General features: G+C 47.5%; 1 protein-coding gene and 1 long non-coding RNA gene across 3 annotated transcripts in view; one reads left to right on the top strand and one right to left on the bottom strand.

Moving 5' to 3' along the window:
* Positions 1-3654, top strand: part of Itih5 (inter-alpha-trypsin inhibitor heavy chain 5) — a 100045-nt gene extending 96391 nt beyond the window's left edge. The window contains exons 13-14 of the mRNA XM_039096454.2: positions 605-982; positions 2594-3654. Of these exons, the coding sequence (XP_038952382.1) occupies positions 605-982; positions 2594-2928 (713 nt within the window). The 3' untranslated portion in view covers positions 2929-3654. The remainder of the gene's footprint in view (positions 1-604; positions 983-2593) is intronic.
* A 2135-nt stretch (positions 3655-5789) lies between these two features.
* LOC120097951 (uncharacterized) lies at positions 5790-18505 on the bottom strand. Of its 2 annotated transcripts, XR_010059234.1 has the most exons (4): positions 18174-18505; positions 15888-15997; positions 13251-13433; positions 5790-11965 (listed from the first exon to the last, which is right to left on the bottom strand). It is a non-coding gene; the product is annotated as an uncharacterized LOC120097951 (long non-coding RNA). The 2 variants fall into 2 exon arrangements; XR_005495893.2 differs by having other exon boundaries at positions 5790-13433.
* Positions 18506-19066: the final 561 nt, after the last annotated feature.

Below are 19066 nucleotides of genomic sequence, written 5' to 3'. Positions count from 1 at the left end.
TTAGATTATATTAAAGGCAGGTTTCTTGGGAAGTTGCTCTCGGGTGAGCGAGTTCACTGGCCCCAAGAATCAAGACCCAGGATGTCGCCATAGGGAGAGGAAGGGGAGGAGAGGGAGAGAGAAAGAGAGAAAGGGTATGTAGAAAGAAGAGAGGAAGAGAGAGACAGCAACCAAAATATCTGGATTATATAGGAAGGAGCCTCTGGGGAAAGAGTAGCCCAGCCCCTGGGCTGGAAAGTTCAGGGTCGAGGACAGGGTATGCTAGGTAGGGACTGAGGGATGCTGGGAGAACCTGGAGGCCAGGTGTGCTTTGGTGTGTAAAATGTGCACCTCAGTCCCTTGTCCCTGGGTCTGAAACCAAACATCAGTATCAGAGAAACAGTATGGCTGCCACAAGATATCCCAAGTGTTCATCTTCCAAGAGACCTGCTCCACCAAGCTGGGCTCTACCTCCTAATTTCCAAAACCTCCTAAAATAGAACCACCACCTGAGAGATGAGTGGTTTTCATCTGCCTTTTTGGGCAGTTCACGCCCAAACCAGATGCCTTTAGGCAGAAATTAGACATGGCTTTTCTAACCACTGTTCTCTTCTCGACCTCTGAGGTGTGACCGTGAACGGAGAGCTTATTGGGGCCCCCGCACCTCCAAATGGGCACAAGAAACATCGCACATACTTCCGCACCATCACCATCCTCATCAACCAGCCAGAGAGATCTTACCTTGAGATCACACCGAACAGGGTCATCCTGGATGGTGGGGACAGGCTGGTCCTCCCCTGCAACCAGAGCATGGTGGTAGGGAGTCGAGGACTGGAGGTGTCTGTGTCTGCCAACGCCAACGTCACCGTCACCATCCAGGGCACAATTGCTTTTGTCATCCTTATCCACCTCTACAAAAAGCCAGCACCCTTCCAGAGAAACCACCTGGGCTTCTACATCGCCAACAGCAAAGGCCTTTCTCACAACTGCCACGGGCTGTTAGGTGGGTGGCTGATTATGGAGTGATGGATGACAAGAAGGAGGTCTGTGTGTTCAGTACCAGTACATGTCAATCCACAGTTGACATGGATCCCGGATCTTCACATGCAGAAAGCCTGACTTCATATGTGAGGACATTTTTATGGACCACTGGACCTAAGCTGGACCTTCCCTGGGGACATTCGTTCACACGTTGCCCAGTTTGTGATGGAGTTGGTCCATGCACAGGACTAAGTGGGGGAGGAGATGAGATTCTCCTCATTGTGGTCTGTCACTTCTGGAAGACAAGACCCTGTTGCAAGGCTGAGACAGCAAATGGAGTTAGTTAGCACAATGTCCTGCTAGGTTGGGAAGACAAAAGAGTAGTAGGTAGGTAGGACATAGAGCCATGCCTCACCTCTGCTCTCCTTGGTAACAGATCCTTCCTCCTCCGACCTTCTCATTGTTAAGTAGGAGTGAGGCAGCAGAAGCAGTCAGCTCAGCTCAGTCCTGACACTCAGCCTTGGGTACCAGTAGTAATTAGATTACTTTTTTTTTTTTTTGGTTCTTTTTTTCGGAGCTGGGGACCGAACCCAGGGCCTTGCGCTTCCTAGGTAAGCGCTCTACCACTGAGCTAAATCCCCAGCCCCTAGATTACTTTTTGTATGTCTACATGTGTTCATATATGTGTGGCGTTCATGTGCATGGGGCTGAGGTGGTGGGGGTCAGAGAACAAGTCTAATGGCTGTCCTTAAATGCTTTCCTTGATTTTTGAGGCCTCTCCCCAGCCCTGAAAATGGTATTCTTGTTTCAGGAGTAGGTCTCAAGCCCTAGTTCTCACTAGACCTCTGAGAATTCAAAGAGATGAGTAGAAGTCATCCAAAGGGCTGGGTTCTTGCCATTCTGCAAGAAGAAACAGATCCAGGGCAGTCCAGCACTGAGCATGAGAGGTGGATGCCTTTGACAGGAAGTCATCTGAGTTGCTGTGAGAAGCAGGCCGGCCATGCTGGCTGGCCTTCTGTGATGTGCAATCTCATGTGGGCCCTTCGCCCAAAAATAGGGACTGAGTCACTTTCTGAGCTCCATTTAGGAGGCAGGATTTCCTGGCCCTTAAGCTTGCCGTGTTTCCTTGTGTCTGGACGCCAAGCACTCCATCCTGCAGACACAAACCCATGCCCCCTTGGCCTGAGCAATGCCCTCCCTTCCTCTGGGGGATTGGAGGCTGAGTGTCAGGGGTGAGCTGAGCTGACCGCTTCCACTTCCCTAGTCCTACACAACACATGGTGGGTGGGATGAGGAAAGATGTCTTACCTAGGAGAGCAGAATCGAGGCATGGCTCTATGTCTTATTCATGTGCTCCCAACTGAGCAGGACCTTATGCTAACTCCATTTGCTGTCTCAGCATTAGCAACCGGGCAGCTTCCAGAAGAGGCAGCCGATGATAAGAAGAATCTCATCTCTTGCCTCCCCACATAGTCTGGCGCATGGACTGGGCAACGAATGAATTAATGCCTCCAGGGAGGGTCCAGCCTAGGACCAGTGGTCCATGGCAACCCCCCCCTTGCCCCTGACCCCACCAACATTAGATTGAAGCTGATGTCTGCATTCAACTTATATCAGCTGTCTCCCCTCTCAGGTCAGTTCCTGAACCAGGATGCCAAACTCGTGGGAGCTCCTGAGGAATACGGCAAGAATCTTAGTAATCATCAGCCATCTCCTCGGGCAGAAGGGATGCCCGAGGCTATCTTGAAGGTGAAGGGGCGCAGAGTTCCAGTGGTCTGGAAACAAAGGAAGATTTACAACGGGCTGGAGCAGGTTGACTGCTGGTTTGACAAAAACAATGCCGCCAAGCTGATTGACGGTGTCTATAAGGACTACCTGGCATTGCATCCATTTGACACAGAGAGTGCCCGGGGCCCGAGCATGTCCAGGAAAGCTGAGCCTGACAGCCTGCATGAGGAGAGTGCCTAAAAGGGAAGTGACATTGGGTCTACTCTGGATGCAATTATTTTTGTTCCATGCGACCACCTCGGCTCTTGCTATGAGCGGTACTGCGGTAGCCTGCCCCATGGTGGAGGGGAGGTCCAATGTCTCCTAGAGCAATGAGTCAAGGCAGGAAGCTGGAATGAAAATATCACATTCTACTTCCCTTCCTGCCTTCCTTGTCCCATCTATACTAGATAAGAATGGTAGGAGTAATTAAGTAAAATCGGAGCACCTGGCTTACCCATCATATTCTACCGTGACGTAATGCTTTCTGAGGAAGCGGGGTTGCCTTGTCATTTGTTTTCTCTGTAAATGGTGTCCACTCTGCCTTGTACCCTCTATTAATGCTTTGGAAGATCTCTTTCCAGTTGCCTTCTCCAGATGGTGCTCCCAGGCTCTCCTTCTGAGGTAATTTACATAGAGTCCAGGCACACAAATAGTTTGTACATTGGATCTCTAAACAACTAGGTCTTTTCTTAGCAGAAGACTCCCCCCGCCCCCACTGTGGCATCCTGCCCAGTCGATGTCCCAGATACTGATCTCGTCCTGATTGGCTCTGCAGGTCACTTGGCCTTGCTGGCGGGTGGTTTCCAATTGATTCCAATAAACCAAGTAGTTTCAATAAATAGGAAAACTGCCCATGGACGTCTTTTGCTGGCTTGCCTTGGTGCCGGAGAGCCAGCGAATTGAAAAATAAACCTTGTACTCAGAGTTTGCTCTTGCCTTCGGATGTCCGGGAAATAATAAATCAGACGAGAACAGAGCGTGACACACACACAGATGCAGCCTAGAATGAGCGGCTCAGCATACCTGTGGGAGGAATCAACGTCTACATTCTCAGAGGGAAGTGGACACAGGCCTGCACCCGTGACTGCCGCACATAAGCTAGCAGCAGCAGCAGCAGCAGCAGCAGCAGCAGCAGCATCAGCAGCAGCAGCAGCAGCAGCAGCAGCAGCAGCAGTAGCAGCGGGTATCTACAGAAGATAGGACCCATCAATACTCCATCCAGGATGGGGGAAGGCATCATGAGGCCCTACTCCTGCCTAAAAGGCTATGGGCAGTTAACAGTTGCTGGAGAAGGGGGTGGTCATATATAGCCCTTAGTCCCAAAGCCACTGCTAGGTTGCCCTTGCTCAAGGAAATAATCCCCAATTTTTAGCAAGCAACCCTAGTTGAATACGGTGAATCACATATTCATAAAGAGACACAGAGATAAGGCATGGTGTGTTGGGGGGTGGGGGACTTCTGAGGACAAAGATAACCATAAGGGAAGACTGTGGGAATTGGGGATGTGTGATCCAATGCATACGACATATGCATGGGTTTGTGAGCGAATAAGCCAGAGGACAGAAAATCAAAGAAGAGATTCCCACATCTCAGAGGAGATGAGTAAGGATGAGTAAGGCATGAGTTCTAGTTCCAGAACTTAGAGGCGAATCTGCTCAGGAGAGGGTTGCAATCAGGGAGGGGGCTTCTAAAGGTTAAACGTAACCTTACTGTAACTCTCCTCCATCCAGCCTATCCAGCCCATTCAAGAGCAACGGGGAATCAGGAGAACATGGAGCTCCATTCTTACACTTGGCTCTTCCTGGCTGTGTTTGGCTTTGTCAGGGCTGGTGAGCTGCCTGGGACGGGTGAACAGGGACTGATGGAATTGAACAGCAGAGAAAGAGAAAAATGTGCTAGGGGGAAGCAGGAGAGTTTTGACGTAGACCACCAGAGTGAAGGCGTCCCCACGTAAGGTTTCTTCCCTCAGCACCTTGAGGTACCCTCCTCCACAGTGAAACAGGAAGGCTGCTTAGCACTTGGAGAGAGATCAGCATCAAGAAAACTGTTTTCCCTCCTGCGGGAAGCATTTGAGCAGCACAATGACATCCACATGTTCCTGTCTGACCCGGGCAGCCTAAAGAGCCAGTTAGGGCCAAGTGAGTCCCTTTCTCTCTGTTCCGTGAACCTACCAGGCCACAGCTGGCCAGCTGTGCTCTTTATCTGACTTCCCGTGCTCCCAGATTCATCTACTCGTTTTCAGGCCAGGAGTGCAAAGATGAGTAACCCGTATGGCTGCCAGATGTTACCATCTTTTCAGGCTTAGGGAAAGGGGGATCTCAGACAGGCCTAGCCAGTGCTGGTCCCAGGCTGTTGCTATTACATAATTCCCAACTGGAGAGACACTCGGAGCAACAATACGTGTGCGTTGTTCTTGATAACCTTCTTCACCATCAACGGGGGATATCATTAGGCAAGAACAGCTTCCACATGCTGTTGTCTGGGGTCAGAAGCACATGGGTGATCCCGGCAAGATGCCCAACACTCGCTGTCCTGTCTAGCAACCAAGTCAGCTTAAAAGTTTCAGAGAGGTTTTACTTAGAAATCCCTTTTATCTTTAGACAGACATTCTACAAATGTAGCTCTCTCTCTCTCTCTCTCTCTCTCTCTCTCTCTCTCTCTCTCCCTCCCTCCCTCCCTCCCTCCCTCCCTCCCTCCTTCCCTCCTTCTGCTATTTACTATTTAGCAATCTAAATTATCTGCTATAGCTAACCATACACCAACAGAAAACATTTCATTTAACTGGGCACGTGCATTGTAGATCGAACACTCAAAGAACTGTCATGGAGAGGACTGTACTTTCAAATGGGGAAACAGAGGCAGCTGAGCCACTCTCCCCAAGTCACATATAAGACGTAGAGTAGGGCTACAGCTGAACCCGAAGGATTCACATGTGAGGTCTGACACTCTTTTGCCGCCTGGTCAAGCATTTCTTTTCCTCGAGCGTTTTGTAAAAAGATGGGGTGGGAGTTTACCAGATAAACAATTGGCCGGGCTGGAGAAAAATGCAGAAGTTAAATGGGATAAATCGAGATGTTATTACAGCAGTTAATTATGATGAGTTGGTGAACGGAATTGTTGAGCAATATTGTGGCTCTGGCTTCATTTTAAAGAGACTTCTCATTCAAGTTTCAAAGAAAATGACCTACCTCCTAGCCATTCATACATGTGTTGTATCTTCTTCCATTCAACCTTTCCATGATCTACCCCTTCATGGATGTGTGTTGAGGTGAGGCAGAGGGATATCCCTTTGGGCCCCAGAAGTCACCCTGAGGATGCAGAGACAGCAGCTCATGGTTTTTATCAGGAGAGACAGTCAATATTTACCTGACGTTCAGGAGGCAGAGGCAGGCAGATCTTTGATACTGAGGCCAGTCTGGTCTACATAATGAGTTCCAGGACAGCCAGGGCTATGTAGAGGGTGCTATGTTGAGACCGTCAGAAAAACCAGTGTGTGTGTGTGTGTGTGTGTGTGTGTGTGTGTGTGTGTGTGTGTGTGTGTGTGTTTTAAAACCTGAACTGTATGTTCTCACGGATAGATTAAGAAGAGGGTTCTTTGGGTAAATAAATGCCGTAGACTAAAAGCATCCTTTCAAAACACACATGCTTAAGTCTAAATCTCCTCTGTAATGGTCCCTCCAAATGGAATATTTCAGAAAGGGTCACGTCCTGAGAACGGAGGTCTTGGGGACTGGTTTATAGTGTTCGTGAGCAGAAACTTACACAGGGATATCCGATGGGAGAGAGAGGGTAGAAATACTGCAAATAGCGAACTCGTGTATGAAAACTTCAAAAAGTGTTTAGTTCATAATAAACAGGGGATCTGGTTGGTAAAGCATTCCCTTGCAAGCACAAGGAACTGAGCTCAGTCACCAGAACTCAAAAAAGTCAGGCATTGGGGACGCACGTCTCTAATCCCACTACTGGGGAGGCTGAGGCAGGCAGGACCCTGGGGCTTGTTGGCCAGTCAGTTTACTGTATTTAGTGAATCTCAGGGCAGTGAGAGAGTCTGCTCAGAGAAAGGGGATGTCATCTGAAGAATGGAAACCAAGGTGATCCTCTGCCCTCCGTGAAGTGTGCATGAACACTTGGACATATATGTGTAGCTACATGTATGAAAACACACACACACACACACACACACACACACACACACACACACACACACACACTTCAGGTCTGTGCCTTGATCCGGATCTTCTCAGTCTCCAGACCTGTTAGCAGTAAACGCATTTTGTTTAAACTGCCCGGCTTAAAGTATTCTTTGTATAGCAACCCAGGCTCACTGAGGAAAAGAAAGACTCCACAGCATAAGTTTTCGCCTTCAGGCGACCCAGAATATACAGAAGCAATGCTGTTGTTAGAATCTGCAAGAGTCCTGCAAGCCGAAGGACATGGTCCAGCTAAAATAAACAGCAAGTACAATAACACAGCTAACCAAATACTTAGAGATGCAACATTAAATATTTATTTTAGCCCTTTTCAAATAAATGGGTACAGATTGTTCGCATCCCAAGAGACGTTTGTTTCTTAAACGTTTGTAAAAAAAAAAAAAATAATGTCTAAAAACAAACAGCACAGTCTGTTTATTTTTTAGAGGAAACTGAAATCAGGGCTACTGGAATAAAACTTGACCATTCTAACCGCAACGCTTGCTTGTAGAGAATTCTGCATTTCAGTCCTGAATGTAAGTATTCTTGTCTCAGTGATGTCCGACACTGACGGATATGACAGTGGTCCTGTATGGTTATAAGAGAACTGACGATCCAGTTGCCCAGTACTGTTACTCTATTTTTAATGTCTAGATCTGTTCACGTGCACAAATATTCACCATTGTGTTATAGCTGCTTAAAGGATCCATAGTCACACTACATATGTTTATATTCCAGAAGCAATAGGACATGCCGTGTAGAATCGGTGTATAATAAACGATACCGTCTAGATTTGCGTCTGTATATTCTGTGATGTTGGCACAAGAGAGGTCCCCTTCCAGCACCTTTCTCAGAATGCATCTCCTCAGTGAGGGGTATACAATTGTATACAGTAAGTCAGCAGACTGGAGACACTTTGGAAGGACAACGTAGAGAACAGAAAACTTACGGGTGATCTCCCTGTGCTCTCGTCATATTTTTATTCATGAGCATGTGTGTCTCTGTGCACATGCTCACAAGTTATGTACAGATGCTAACAGAGGCCAAAGACAGTATTGGGTCTTGTGGAATTGGACTCTAGAAAGTTGCGGGCAGACCAATTTGGGGGCTGGGAACTGAATCTGAGTCCTCCAGAAGTGCTCTTAACTGCTGAGTCACTTCTCCAATCCTCCGTGTGTCTGTCTACATCTGTCAAATACAGGAGAGGGTCCCTTAGCTTGTGGGAACTCTGATATCCTGACTTTCATCGCCTCCTTAGCAGATCAGGCAGTTGTCCACACACTGCCTGTCATCTGGCGTTTCTTCTAAGCAAGTCATTTTCTTTCCGTGGACACTGTTGTGGTTTGAATACGCACACGTGGTCCCCAGATGGTGCTCCCATTTGGGGACATTATACAATCTTTAGGAGGTAGAGGTCACTGGAATTACACTTATGGAGGCAGGCTTTGAGGTTTTATAGCTCAGCCCCTCTTGCTGTTTCTCTCTGTTTCTGAGTGAGATTCGGGTTGATCAGCCAGTCTGCTCCTGCTGCCGTGCCTTCCTTGGCCTGGTCTCATAGTTTTCTCAAAATGACAGACTCTCTCTCCCTTCTGGAACTGCAAGCCAAAATAATTTTTCTCCCAAGTTGTTTTGCTCAGGGTACTTCTGGCTTCTGGCTCTGGCTCTTTTGCCTCCAATTCTCGGTGGTCCGGTCCACTCTGGTTTAGACCTCAATGCACTATGTAAAATTCTAAATAAGGCAGCACCTCCTTAGGATGAAAACCAACACACCATCACCTACCTGCTGTGGCAAGTAGAAAACAACTAACCCATATCAAGTTGGCTTCTCCAGGCTTCAACTTTTGTGGCTATAGAATAAAGGGACTGGGTTAGATAACATCAGGGATCCTCAGTTCTTTATCTTAAAAAACAAAACCTGTGGTGTGTGTGTGTGTGTGTGTGTGTACATGCGCATATATACTCTCATCTGTGTGTCCATGCACATACACGCAGGCACGTATGTATAGTGCATGTGTACCATGATGTCCTAGCTTGCTTCCTACTACTGAGGTGAACAGCATGAGGTAAAACAACTTGGGGAAGAAAGGGTTCACAGGAGAGGGTCCAGCTCCTCTCACACATGGCAGTAAACCATGAACACCGGTGCAGAAACTCAAGCAGGAACCAGGAGGCGAGAACTGAGGTCAAAGCCACAGAGAAGAAAGTTGGCTCACTGGCTTGCTTGCCAACGCTTGCCCACCTTGAGATTTATCAAAACTCATGACCGCCTTGCCCAGTGGATGAGCCACCTACAGTGGGCCAGGCCTTTCTACACTGTCATTAGTGGAAAAAACCCATCCCCCCAGACTTGCTTACAGGCTCATCTGGTGGAGGCAGTTTTTAAAACTGACGGTCTTTCTTCCCAGATGTCTCTGCTTTGTGTCATAGCTGCCAAAGAATCAAACAAACAAGACCGAAAACAAAACAAAAACTGAAAAAACCCAAACCAAACAAAACAAAACAAACAAAAAAAAAAAACCAAACAAGTTGTTCGCAGGAAAGTGAGAGGAGCACTTTCTTGGTCAACTCTGTCCTTCCACTTCGTTTCTGAGATAGCATCTCTGTTGTACTCGAGGCTAGCCGGATGGAAAGCTTCAGGCAGAATCTCCTGTCTCCGTTTCCTGTCTCACAGTAGGAGCACCGGGGTTACCAGCATGTGCCGCCCCATTGACTACGTCACATGGATTTCTGGGGATCAAATCCCATCCTAGTCATCGCCCTGGCCCCCATCTTTGTCTTTTACTGTAGGTTTCTTTCCCCTGGCTTTTCTCAATGCTTAGTCTCCATCTCAGGGTGCTGCATGGAGCTGGGCAAACATTCTACCACTGACGCCATCTTCTGCCTTCAGGTGAAGAGTCTTCCCGAGCCGCTCAGGGGTGAATAGGAGAGTCTCTTTTACCATCCCCGACACATTTAGAGCTCCCCTGTGCCAGGCTTGAGGAATCACCAGAGAACCATGTCCCTAGCTCAGCAGGGCTCACAGCTAAGAGAACAGGACATTAGCAGAGTGCACAGGAGGAAGGACAACAGAGGAGCCATAACAGTTGAAAACTTTGCTGGAGGCTGCTGTCTGAGCACAGAGGAGGGGCGACTAGAAGAGAAGGACAAGGGGCCTGTCAGGAAACTGGCCCAAGGAGCAGACAGTTGCGTTTCAAGGAAGAGTGGCATATACTGACGCCAGGCAAGGTATGCTTTCCATGGTGTTAGACTATCAGGGCATAATCCAGACGCAACAATCTTACTGCACTCCGTTTGCAGCCGGGCGATTTATCTGGTGGCTTCTGGGAAGCCACGTGATGGAGACCAGTTAGTGGAGTCCTGGGTTCTCTGACCCTGTGCGGGACAGATCACAATTCGTGCCCACATCACACCGTCTGCTGTTCCTGGGATTCAGAGAACACTGAGATGTCACAATCGTCTACGATAATCTATTCTGACATTGACAACTTTATTCTGACAATGAGGCTCCTGTCCAATTTCCTTTAGTATATCAGTCTTAAAGGTTGCTGATGGCTGTAGGGTTGTCACTCTACAACACTACGTTGGTTTCTCTGAGGAAACTGAAGAAGAAGTTCCCCTTGTTTGAGTTTCCTGTATTTGGCCTCAACCCTCCCGCTTCCAAGTGTGACTGTCTGCCTTTCTCTCAGGTCCCTCCCTCACTTCCTTTGAGGGATTGACTCAGTTTCTCCCTCTAGACTGGTGCACCGTACCAAGCGCTGTCCCTTGATTCCAACACAGGTGGATCACCTCTCGTACACGGCTCAGATTTCAGAGCTTTTTCAGAGTCTAAAACATTTGCTGGATCTTCCGTACTGGTGCTCTGAGGTTTCAGATTTTGCAATCGAAGATCCACATACCTACCATGAAATCTTATGCTCACCAGAGACTCTGGTCCCTGATACTTGTCTCCTTCCTTTTACCTCAGCATCAGAATGGCTCTGGGGGCTGCACTTGAATCCTCCTTCCCCACCTCCCAGCACGTTGTTTGAGACACTCAATAGATCCAAGTCTCTGAGACCACAGTTCGTTCCCGTATCCAACTCCAGCTGTGGTGTAGCTCGCCTGGCTTCTCAGCAGGATTTAGGACCTCTCGTTTTTCTCAGTGATACAGGGTCCCTTATTTTATACCAGTATTTCTTAAATCTTTCCTAGTCTCCTCTGATGGATTTCTTTCTTTCTACTGGCTCCTCACTTGCCCTGGGGCTCCTCCTAGCCACATACCCGCTCCCCTCAGTGTCCACTCTTAGTCTCTGCATAGATGGCTACGGAATTCGCCTCTGCAGGGTGGACTTCAGACATCACTTCCCAGAGGTTATCCTGACTTCATCTCAAACTCAGGAAGTAAAGCGAACTTTCCTTCTTCAAAGTGTCTGTAATTGCATGGGACCTTGGACCTAGGAACCTGAACCAAGAGGAAGGAAATACCCCAGCGTTTGTCCTTTGCTGTTTTTCGTGTTGCAATAAAGGTAGACATGCATATTCATGAGCTGGGTACATCTCATAGGGAGCTGAGTTCTCAACTTATGGTATTATCTTATTATTTTTTTAATTTTGAAAAGTTTATCTTTCAATTTGTTTACCAGATATCAGATTTCCTTGAGGCTTTTCCCACAGCGCTAGTTTTGGCTGGCTCTCCCTCCTCCAGCTCCTCTCCCCGATCATCGTGTTTCCCCCAAACGACAGCTGTGTTTGCCTGAGACCCAGTGTCCAACAACTTCCTGGGAATTTCTGATTATATAAGTTGAACACCATACTCGCTAAACTCATTGACGTGACCACAAGAGTAACTTCATCAAGCTGTGAGTGTAAAATTCATCGTAAATACATTTCGATTTGACTTTTAAAGTAAATTTTATTTCAGGCTTCCAAACTCAACAGTATTCAAAATAGTTTAGTGTAATTGAAGGGCGGAATGGCAGACTTCTACCTGTTCATCCTGTGAAGGTTTCTAACTGGAAGTCTGCCCTCGTTCCTGTGAGATCTCAGGCATTAAGCTAAGATGAGCTCTGAAAATGCCAATGAATGAATGAATGAATGAATGCTCAAAAATAGTCTGTAGGTTCATATAGAAAGCTACAGGAGGATTAAATATAGGGGTTGGGGATTTAGCTCAGTGGTAGAGCGCTTGCCTAGCAAACACAAGGCCCTGGGTTCGGTCCCCAGCTCCGGAAAAAAAAAAAGAAAGCTACAGGAAAAATGAACCTGTCCAAAACCAGCTCAAGACTCAGCTCAAAAGTGAGAGGTCAGGTCAGGGAGGTGGCTTAGTTGGTGTTTGGCAAGCAAGTATGAAGACCTGAGTTCAATCCCCAGAGTCGACTTTAAAAAGATGAGCACAGGGAGCAAGCTGCAGGTGAAAGCGAGACCTTGTCTCCCAAGATCAAGGGGTGGGAGAGTGACGAGAGGGCATCCAAGATTGACCTCTAACCTCTACACATGTATGCATACACACACCCACACATACACACACACATACACACAAGTGATATATTCTAGAAGCTGAATGCTCTAGAATCTGTAAGCCATTACTTCTTTGGAGTCTTCGTCTGCCTAACTGGGACACCATGGTATGGCTCAATGAAAGCTATGCTGTTGAAGGAAACATAACCCAAAAGCATGTACATTGTCCAATGACATTAGCCTTCTAGCCTGTTCAAGCAACTTAGCCCAGCCCAGCAATTTCATCAAAACAGACATGTTTCCTCATCACACATTCAAAAGGAATGGCAGGAGTACAGAGTAAAAGGCGAGTGTAAGCTGGTCTTTCTGTGCAGCCCAGAGATAAACTTAATTAGTTAGGGTAACAGACAGCAGTCGGATTTACATAGCTTCAAAGAAATAGGGGGTCAAATAAGAGGTTAAGGAAGGGAGGCAAAGAAAAAGTGCTATTTCATCTAGAACCTTCCTAATGCTGCGACCATTTAATAGAATTTCCTAAGTTGTACTGACCCCTAACCATAAAATTGGAATCATTGCTACTTCCTAAGTGTGATTTTGCTACTATTATGAAGAGTAATATGAATATTTTTGGAGGTAGAGGTTACCAAAGGGGTCTCCACCCAGAAGTTGACAACTGCTGATCTAGATCTTACTGAACTGGTTTAGGGGGATGGGCAACACCCAGGAATTTACAGATTCTTCATGAAACACCATAAAAAGGGGGGAATAAATTGCTTGGAAGAAGAGAAATTGCAGAGAGAATGAAAACCTGCCCTTGTTTCAGGCCGTTTCTTGGCCTGAACTGCTGTGTGCCTCTCTTTTTCAGGGCAAATTAAGAAGAATGGAGGACTTCACCTGTGGCCTTCCCAGGTCTTCAGACCTAGGGCACCGAGCTGCTGCCTGTCCATTTCGGACACATAACAAGGCTGGAAGAATACGGAAGGTGGCAGGAGGTAGGTGTTCATGTGCTCAGAGCCAGTCGCCAATCCCTTGTTGCCTTTGGTTTTGCCAGCGGTCTGGTGTAGCATGCCGTGAGGTCTGATGGGTAAACAGCACAAGGAGTCATTGGGGTGACCATCATCCTCCAAGTGTTTGCTATGGATGAAAAAGGAGTGTCTAGAAAGGGCCAGCAATGTGGAGCCCAGGGAGAGAGCAAAGCCTCAACCTGGCTTTTCTGCTGGACCCGTGGCTGAGCGACATTTTCTCAACTTAATTCCTTAGGCCCCAGGAGATCCGGATACCAGCTCCCTCAGAACTGCAGGAAGTTCATCGTTCTCGCTTTTCCTCAGGCACACCATCCTAAGACGCTGCCTTTCACTGCAGATTTTGGGAGTAAATCATTGTGAGAAGGAGGGACATGGAAACACCCCCAGGATCTGGGAAGGGGGCCATTGCGGAGAGCGGAGAGCAGAGAGTGAAGGGAGAGCTAGCTGGGCAGAAATAGGGAGACAGATTCATATGCATATTGAGTGGCTTTGGAAATGTCACTTGTCTTCCTGTGGGGAGCATAGACAATGCAGCTATTGACATGATTAATGAGAATCCTGGGCAGCGCCTGGCAGAGAGGGCATCAGGCTGAGAAGAAGAAGCAGGGACAGCTTCCTTTCTTGCTGTCAGCCCCTCTGCAGCTGTGTCTCGGGATGAGCCATGCCCTAGTTTTTGCAGGAGAGGTAAGGAAGTCTCCAGGAGGTTTTGCAGTGTGAAAGGAAGGAGTTGCATATAGGTGTGGGGTGGGGTCCTATGCAAATGAGTCACGTCCCCAATAGCTGGAGGGGAAGGAATGAGAAAGGCTGTTGAAAGGTCTAAGAAGGCAGGAGGATCTTTGTGAGGTCTAAGGCCAAACTGTTGCATATACTACTCTATATAGTCCGGACAGCCAGGACAACATAGAGAGACCCTGTCTCAAAATAAAATAAAATAAAATAAAATAAAATAAAATAAAATAAAATAAAAAGAAAGTGTGTGGCTCAGGGCTGGAGAGATAGTCAGAGAGCTCAGCCGATAAAGCATGGGGCTCTCCAGAATGAGGATCAGTTTAGGGTCCCAGATACAACGTAAATACCAGGCAGGTATGACTGTCAGTCCAGCACCGTGGAGGTGACACAAGGGTGAGCTAGCCAGCTAGGTTAGCTGAATTAGTGAGACACTGACCTAATCTACGCAGTGGAGGGCGCTTAAGAAAGACACGTGCTTGTCCTCACACAAGCACACAGACAAGCACACACACTGTGCGCCCTGCCTATTCATGCACCTCACACAACGGGAGGCTTGAAGTCAAGGGACTTGAAATACAGACAATAGTAAGTTGGCCTCCGGGTGCAGGATGTCTTAGCATTGGGCATCCTAATGAAGCTCCCCACAGCACGCGGCTCTTAGCTGCTACATTCTGGGGACAACCAGACGCCATCTCAGACTTGTATCCCTGTCCTGTCTGAAGCCTAATCTATCTGGCGTAGGTCCTCAGATGACCCTCCCTACCTCTCCGTACTCCTAACTACCCATTCCTCTCAGGGAACACCTCCTCTAGCATAAAGCCTATGATTGTTTTGGGTTATTGTTTTTTCTTTTAACCTACACATCGCCCGGTTACCTTCCTCCACTGCACTTTAGCATTCAGGCCACCTCGGCTCCAAAGAGCTTCTTGTGAGGTCAGGGGAGGCAAGTCTACTATTTCTAGGTCAAGCTGCAGGCTGCACCTAGTGAGCCACCGCTGGCCACACAGCCAGTGCAAAGCAGAGCTGAGCTAACAGCGCCTGGCCCTGGGAGGTTAATTCTTCCCAGAGGCAAGCGCCGCGGTGCCCCTCTTTGGCTGGGGTCTACTAGGATTACAGCTAAATGACCTGGGGGTGGGGAGGGGAGGCAAGAAAAAACTCGGCAGGTTAAGTCGAGCCAATTCCTATCCCCACAAGGTAGCAATCCCAGGCTGCTGTACTCACCCAGCCTGCTGGTGAAGAATGGAGTTTATTATGCGGAGGCAGAAAGGGAGGTCTGGGAGGTGTTAATCAGAGAAAACGGGATGAAATTCAAGTCGAGGGGATGCTGGCAGCCCGGCGCCTGCTGTTCGACAGTCTGATGAACTCCGATAAACCCAGAAGCATTTTACTCCCCCCACCACCAATACAGCCGGAAACTTTAGCACCCCGGAGAAAAGAGGGGGGCATTTCAGGAGTAGTGAGGGGAATCAAGGTTGGTGGGGGAACGTTTGCCAGAAGACCACTTCGCTGGCCCCACCTCACCAGGCTCCAGTAGCATAATTGGACCTGCATGGGAAACATGAGCCTGGAGGTAAGACCTCCGTGTAAAACGGCAGACTTTGTCATTTGTGGCTGTGATTATAACCCCTCCACGGATGGTTCTGCCGGCCTAACTCGCCTAGACTAACCAGAAAGAACCCTGTGAGACGCCAGTCACCCTAGTGAGTGCCCTACTTTCCTCTGGCATGGCCTGGATGCCACTGTAGCAGCCATCTCTGACGATGGAATTCAGACTCACGTGATTAATCTCAGTCCGCTGCATTCTTGTTGCTGTGAATGTGCCTCCGTGTGGAGCGACGGCTACCACATGTCTGTGCCTGTCCATCCGTAGCGGAACCATTCCAATAACTAGGAGTTGGGAGATTGACAGATGGATAGACGTGTTAGCGTGGTGTATACGCAGGGCATTAGAAAGGAAGGATGTTCTGATGAACTACGCCATGGGTAAACCTCAAAGACATTGTGCTAACTGAAAGGAACCAGCCGAAGAAAGACAAATACTGCCTTGACTTCATTCACAGAAAACGTTCTCTGGGTAGTAACAGAGACGGAGCCACGGAAGCAGTGCCTGCTGGGGATTTGTGGGAGGGGACAGGGAGTTGTTTAATGAATGGAGCATCAGGATTGCATAACGAAGACACTCTAGAAATTCACTCGATGACAATGTTGATTACACTTGCTGCTTCTAAAGCTCACTTAAAAATGGTCAAAATGGTCGATTTTAAATTGCGTGGTTTGTAACTACTCTGGTTATATTTTTGTTGCAGTGACAAAATATCCTGACAAAAAGCTACTTAGGGCAGAAAAAAGAATGCTTTGACTTCAGTTCCCAAGTCTAGGTTATGGTCTGTCATTGTGGGGAAATCAAGGCAGGAACTTCAAAGAGCTGGTCCCAGTACATCCTCAGTCAAAAGCAGAAAGAAATCAACTCATGCACGTTGGTCACCTGCCTGTTTGTGCTACGATAAATAAGGTAAATGTCTTCACTGCTGTCCATCATAGGACCCCTTGCCTTGAGACCCGTGGTGGCTGGATCTTTCCACATCAATCAACTTACTTAAGAAAGTCCCCTAAAGACGCATCCACACACCAACCCAATTTAGACAAGTCTTTGGTGCCCTCTTCCCAGGTGACTCTATGTTGTATTAAGTTGGCTGTTAGACTAACCATCACAATACCACAGTTTAAAAAAAATATAGAAAAAGAAACAAAAAGGAGAAGCTTGTGAACGGAAGAGAGATGGCACCACAGTAAAAAGTGTGGACAGAACTTACTTATAAACAGCCATGCAAATGTTAAATTAATTATTGGTTGAATTTAACTACAAGAAAACAATATTTGCATAGAAAAACAGTTAAAGTGCTAAACTTTATGCTGTGTATATTTGACCATGAGTTAAAAATCCTATGAATCTTTCACTTCCTGATCAAAAACCCCAGGGGCTAAGCAAGACCAGGAATAAAGATAGATAAGACATCTAGGCAAGGTGGACTGTTTCTGAAGCCAGAGGAATCCTAACCAGACATTGCTAGAAGCACCCAGACCCTCTTTCCTCCTATCAGAGGACAGGATGTGACCAAGAACTGCGTCCATTCCTGGGATGTTGGTGACTCAGGTTTTTAACCTGGTCTGGCAGTGGTGAAGAGCTGTCCAGGATGTCTGTGGGAGAAGGCCCCTGGACTCTTCAAGTCTCTAGGAAGATGTGACAAAGTTCCTTGAAAGATAGAGCCGAATGGAAATGCCCAAATGACTTACAGAACCAGGATCCTAACAGAACCTTTTGGATCCTAAAGAGAAATGTCTAGCCCCTCTGAGGGCAGCTTGTCTCCCCTAATGATGTGCTCTTATACACATTGAAAGCATCTTCAGGTGTAAAGCCAACATGTTGATAACTGTGCCTCGGCTGCCTGCACGGTTCATCTGCCCCCAGGCTTCCTGACATGGTGAGAATGCTGTCAAGGTCCCCCATTATATCTCAAATTTCCACTAACCTGCTACAGTCTGAAGGCATCACCACTGGGCTGGCTCACCTCATGAAGGCAAAACTTCTCACTAGTCTGTGTTGTCGAGGTGAACAAGACACTGTGTCTCTGGGACCATCGTTTTAGACCATCAGAAACCTCAGAACCCTGTGACTGACTTCACAAGTAGTGATGTCTGACCGTGGATAGAAAACACCTTACAATTCAAAATCGTCACCCTGGAGTAGTATTCATATGTGTTTCAACCAATTTTGTAGCTTATCTCCCGTTCTCTTCGTTTTCCTAATCCTTCACCTTTTGTTCTCTTCCCTTCCCTCTCCTCCCCCTCTCCCCTCTTCCCTTCTCTGAAAGCCAGGAGATTTCCAAGTCCATGTGGGTAGGGAAGGGAAACCCATAGCTACTTTGACCTTCAAAGCTACTCCCAAGGCCAGAGGACAGATCTCTCCTACTTTCTATTCTAATATTCCCAGCCCTAACTCAGCCAGGCTCTGTTCCCATGTGTAACCAGTGAGTGATAATGTGTGTGAGACGGGGCTTTGTACCTGTTTGGAAGACACAGCAGTGGTGCTGGCGTCCTCAGAGTGCCAGCCGAAATGGGAACCTGAGAAACGGAATCGGAGACTGTGCTCCGAGATGCTGCTTTGCTGCCATCGGGCTGATAGTCTTCTGCTTTCAGTTACCGACAAAGCGGGCTTTGTATCTGACGGCTAAACAATACATATTCATTGTTATAAAAAAATGCCTTGAAAATACGGATGATTATTTCTTTTTGGGGGGATTTATTTTTATCTCTTTTGGGTACTTTCGTGGGGAGTGGAGGGGGGAAGCTTTCAGTAGAGATCTGTTTCCTGATAGTCTAGAAGAAACAAAACACCTTCCCTGACAGTGGGAATACATCCACTCAATAAGCAGCTACAAATTATTTGGAAGCGAGAGACCAGCCTGGAATTATAAAGCAGTGGCTTGCCTTGCAGGTCTCTGGGTTCTGTTCCTGATGTCCAATAAGTGCATAAAAGGAGGTGAGACCCAGGACACTTAGCCTAAATTAAGTGAGACAGAGATTTGCGTCATAATAGACCAACATTACTGGATTTTTCTCTTTATCGAAGTAACCTGGAGCCTGTCCCTCGAGACCCACAGAAAAAGAGAAGGAAACAATGTTTCAGTGAGAAATAAACAACCTGCTTCCTATCCCTACCAGAGCAAGTCATCTAAGGCATTGAAAGCATCTTCAGGTGTAAAGCCGACATGTTGATAACTGTGCCTCGGTTGTGGATTATATCCAACAAGCTACTGAAAGGAGGGAGCCTGATACCTATCAAGTACTGAAGGGGAAAAAACGATGCCACCAGTCAGTACGTGTTCAGCCTACATAATTTCCATTCAGGGCAGCCAAATGTACAACACAACAATGTATCATCATCCAAGGTTTGCG

This window comes from Rattus norvegicus, chromosome 17, assembly GCF_036323735.1.
Source record: "Rattus norvegicus strain BN/NHsdMcwi chromosome 17, GRCr8, whole genome shotgun sequence".
In the NCBI taxonomy this organism is placed as follows: domain Eukaryota; kingdom Metazoa; phylum Chordata; class Mammalia; order Rodentia; family Muridae; genus Rattus; species Rattus norvegicus.
This window is presented reverse-complemented; position numbering and strand designations above follow the sequence as displayed.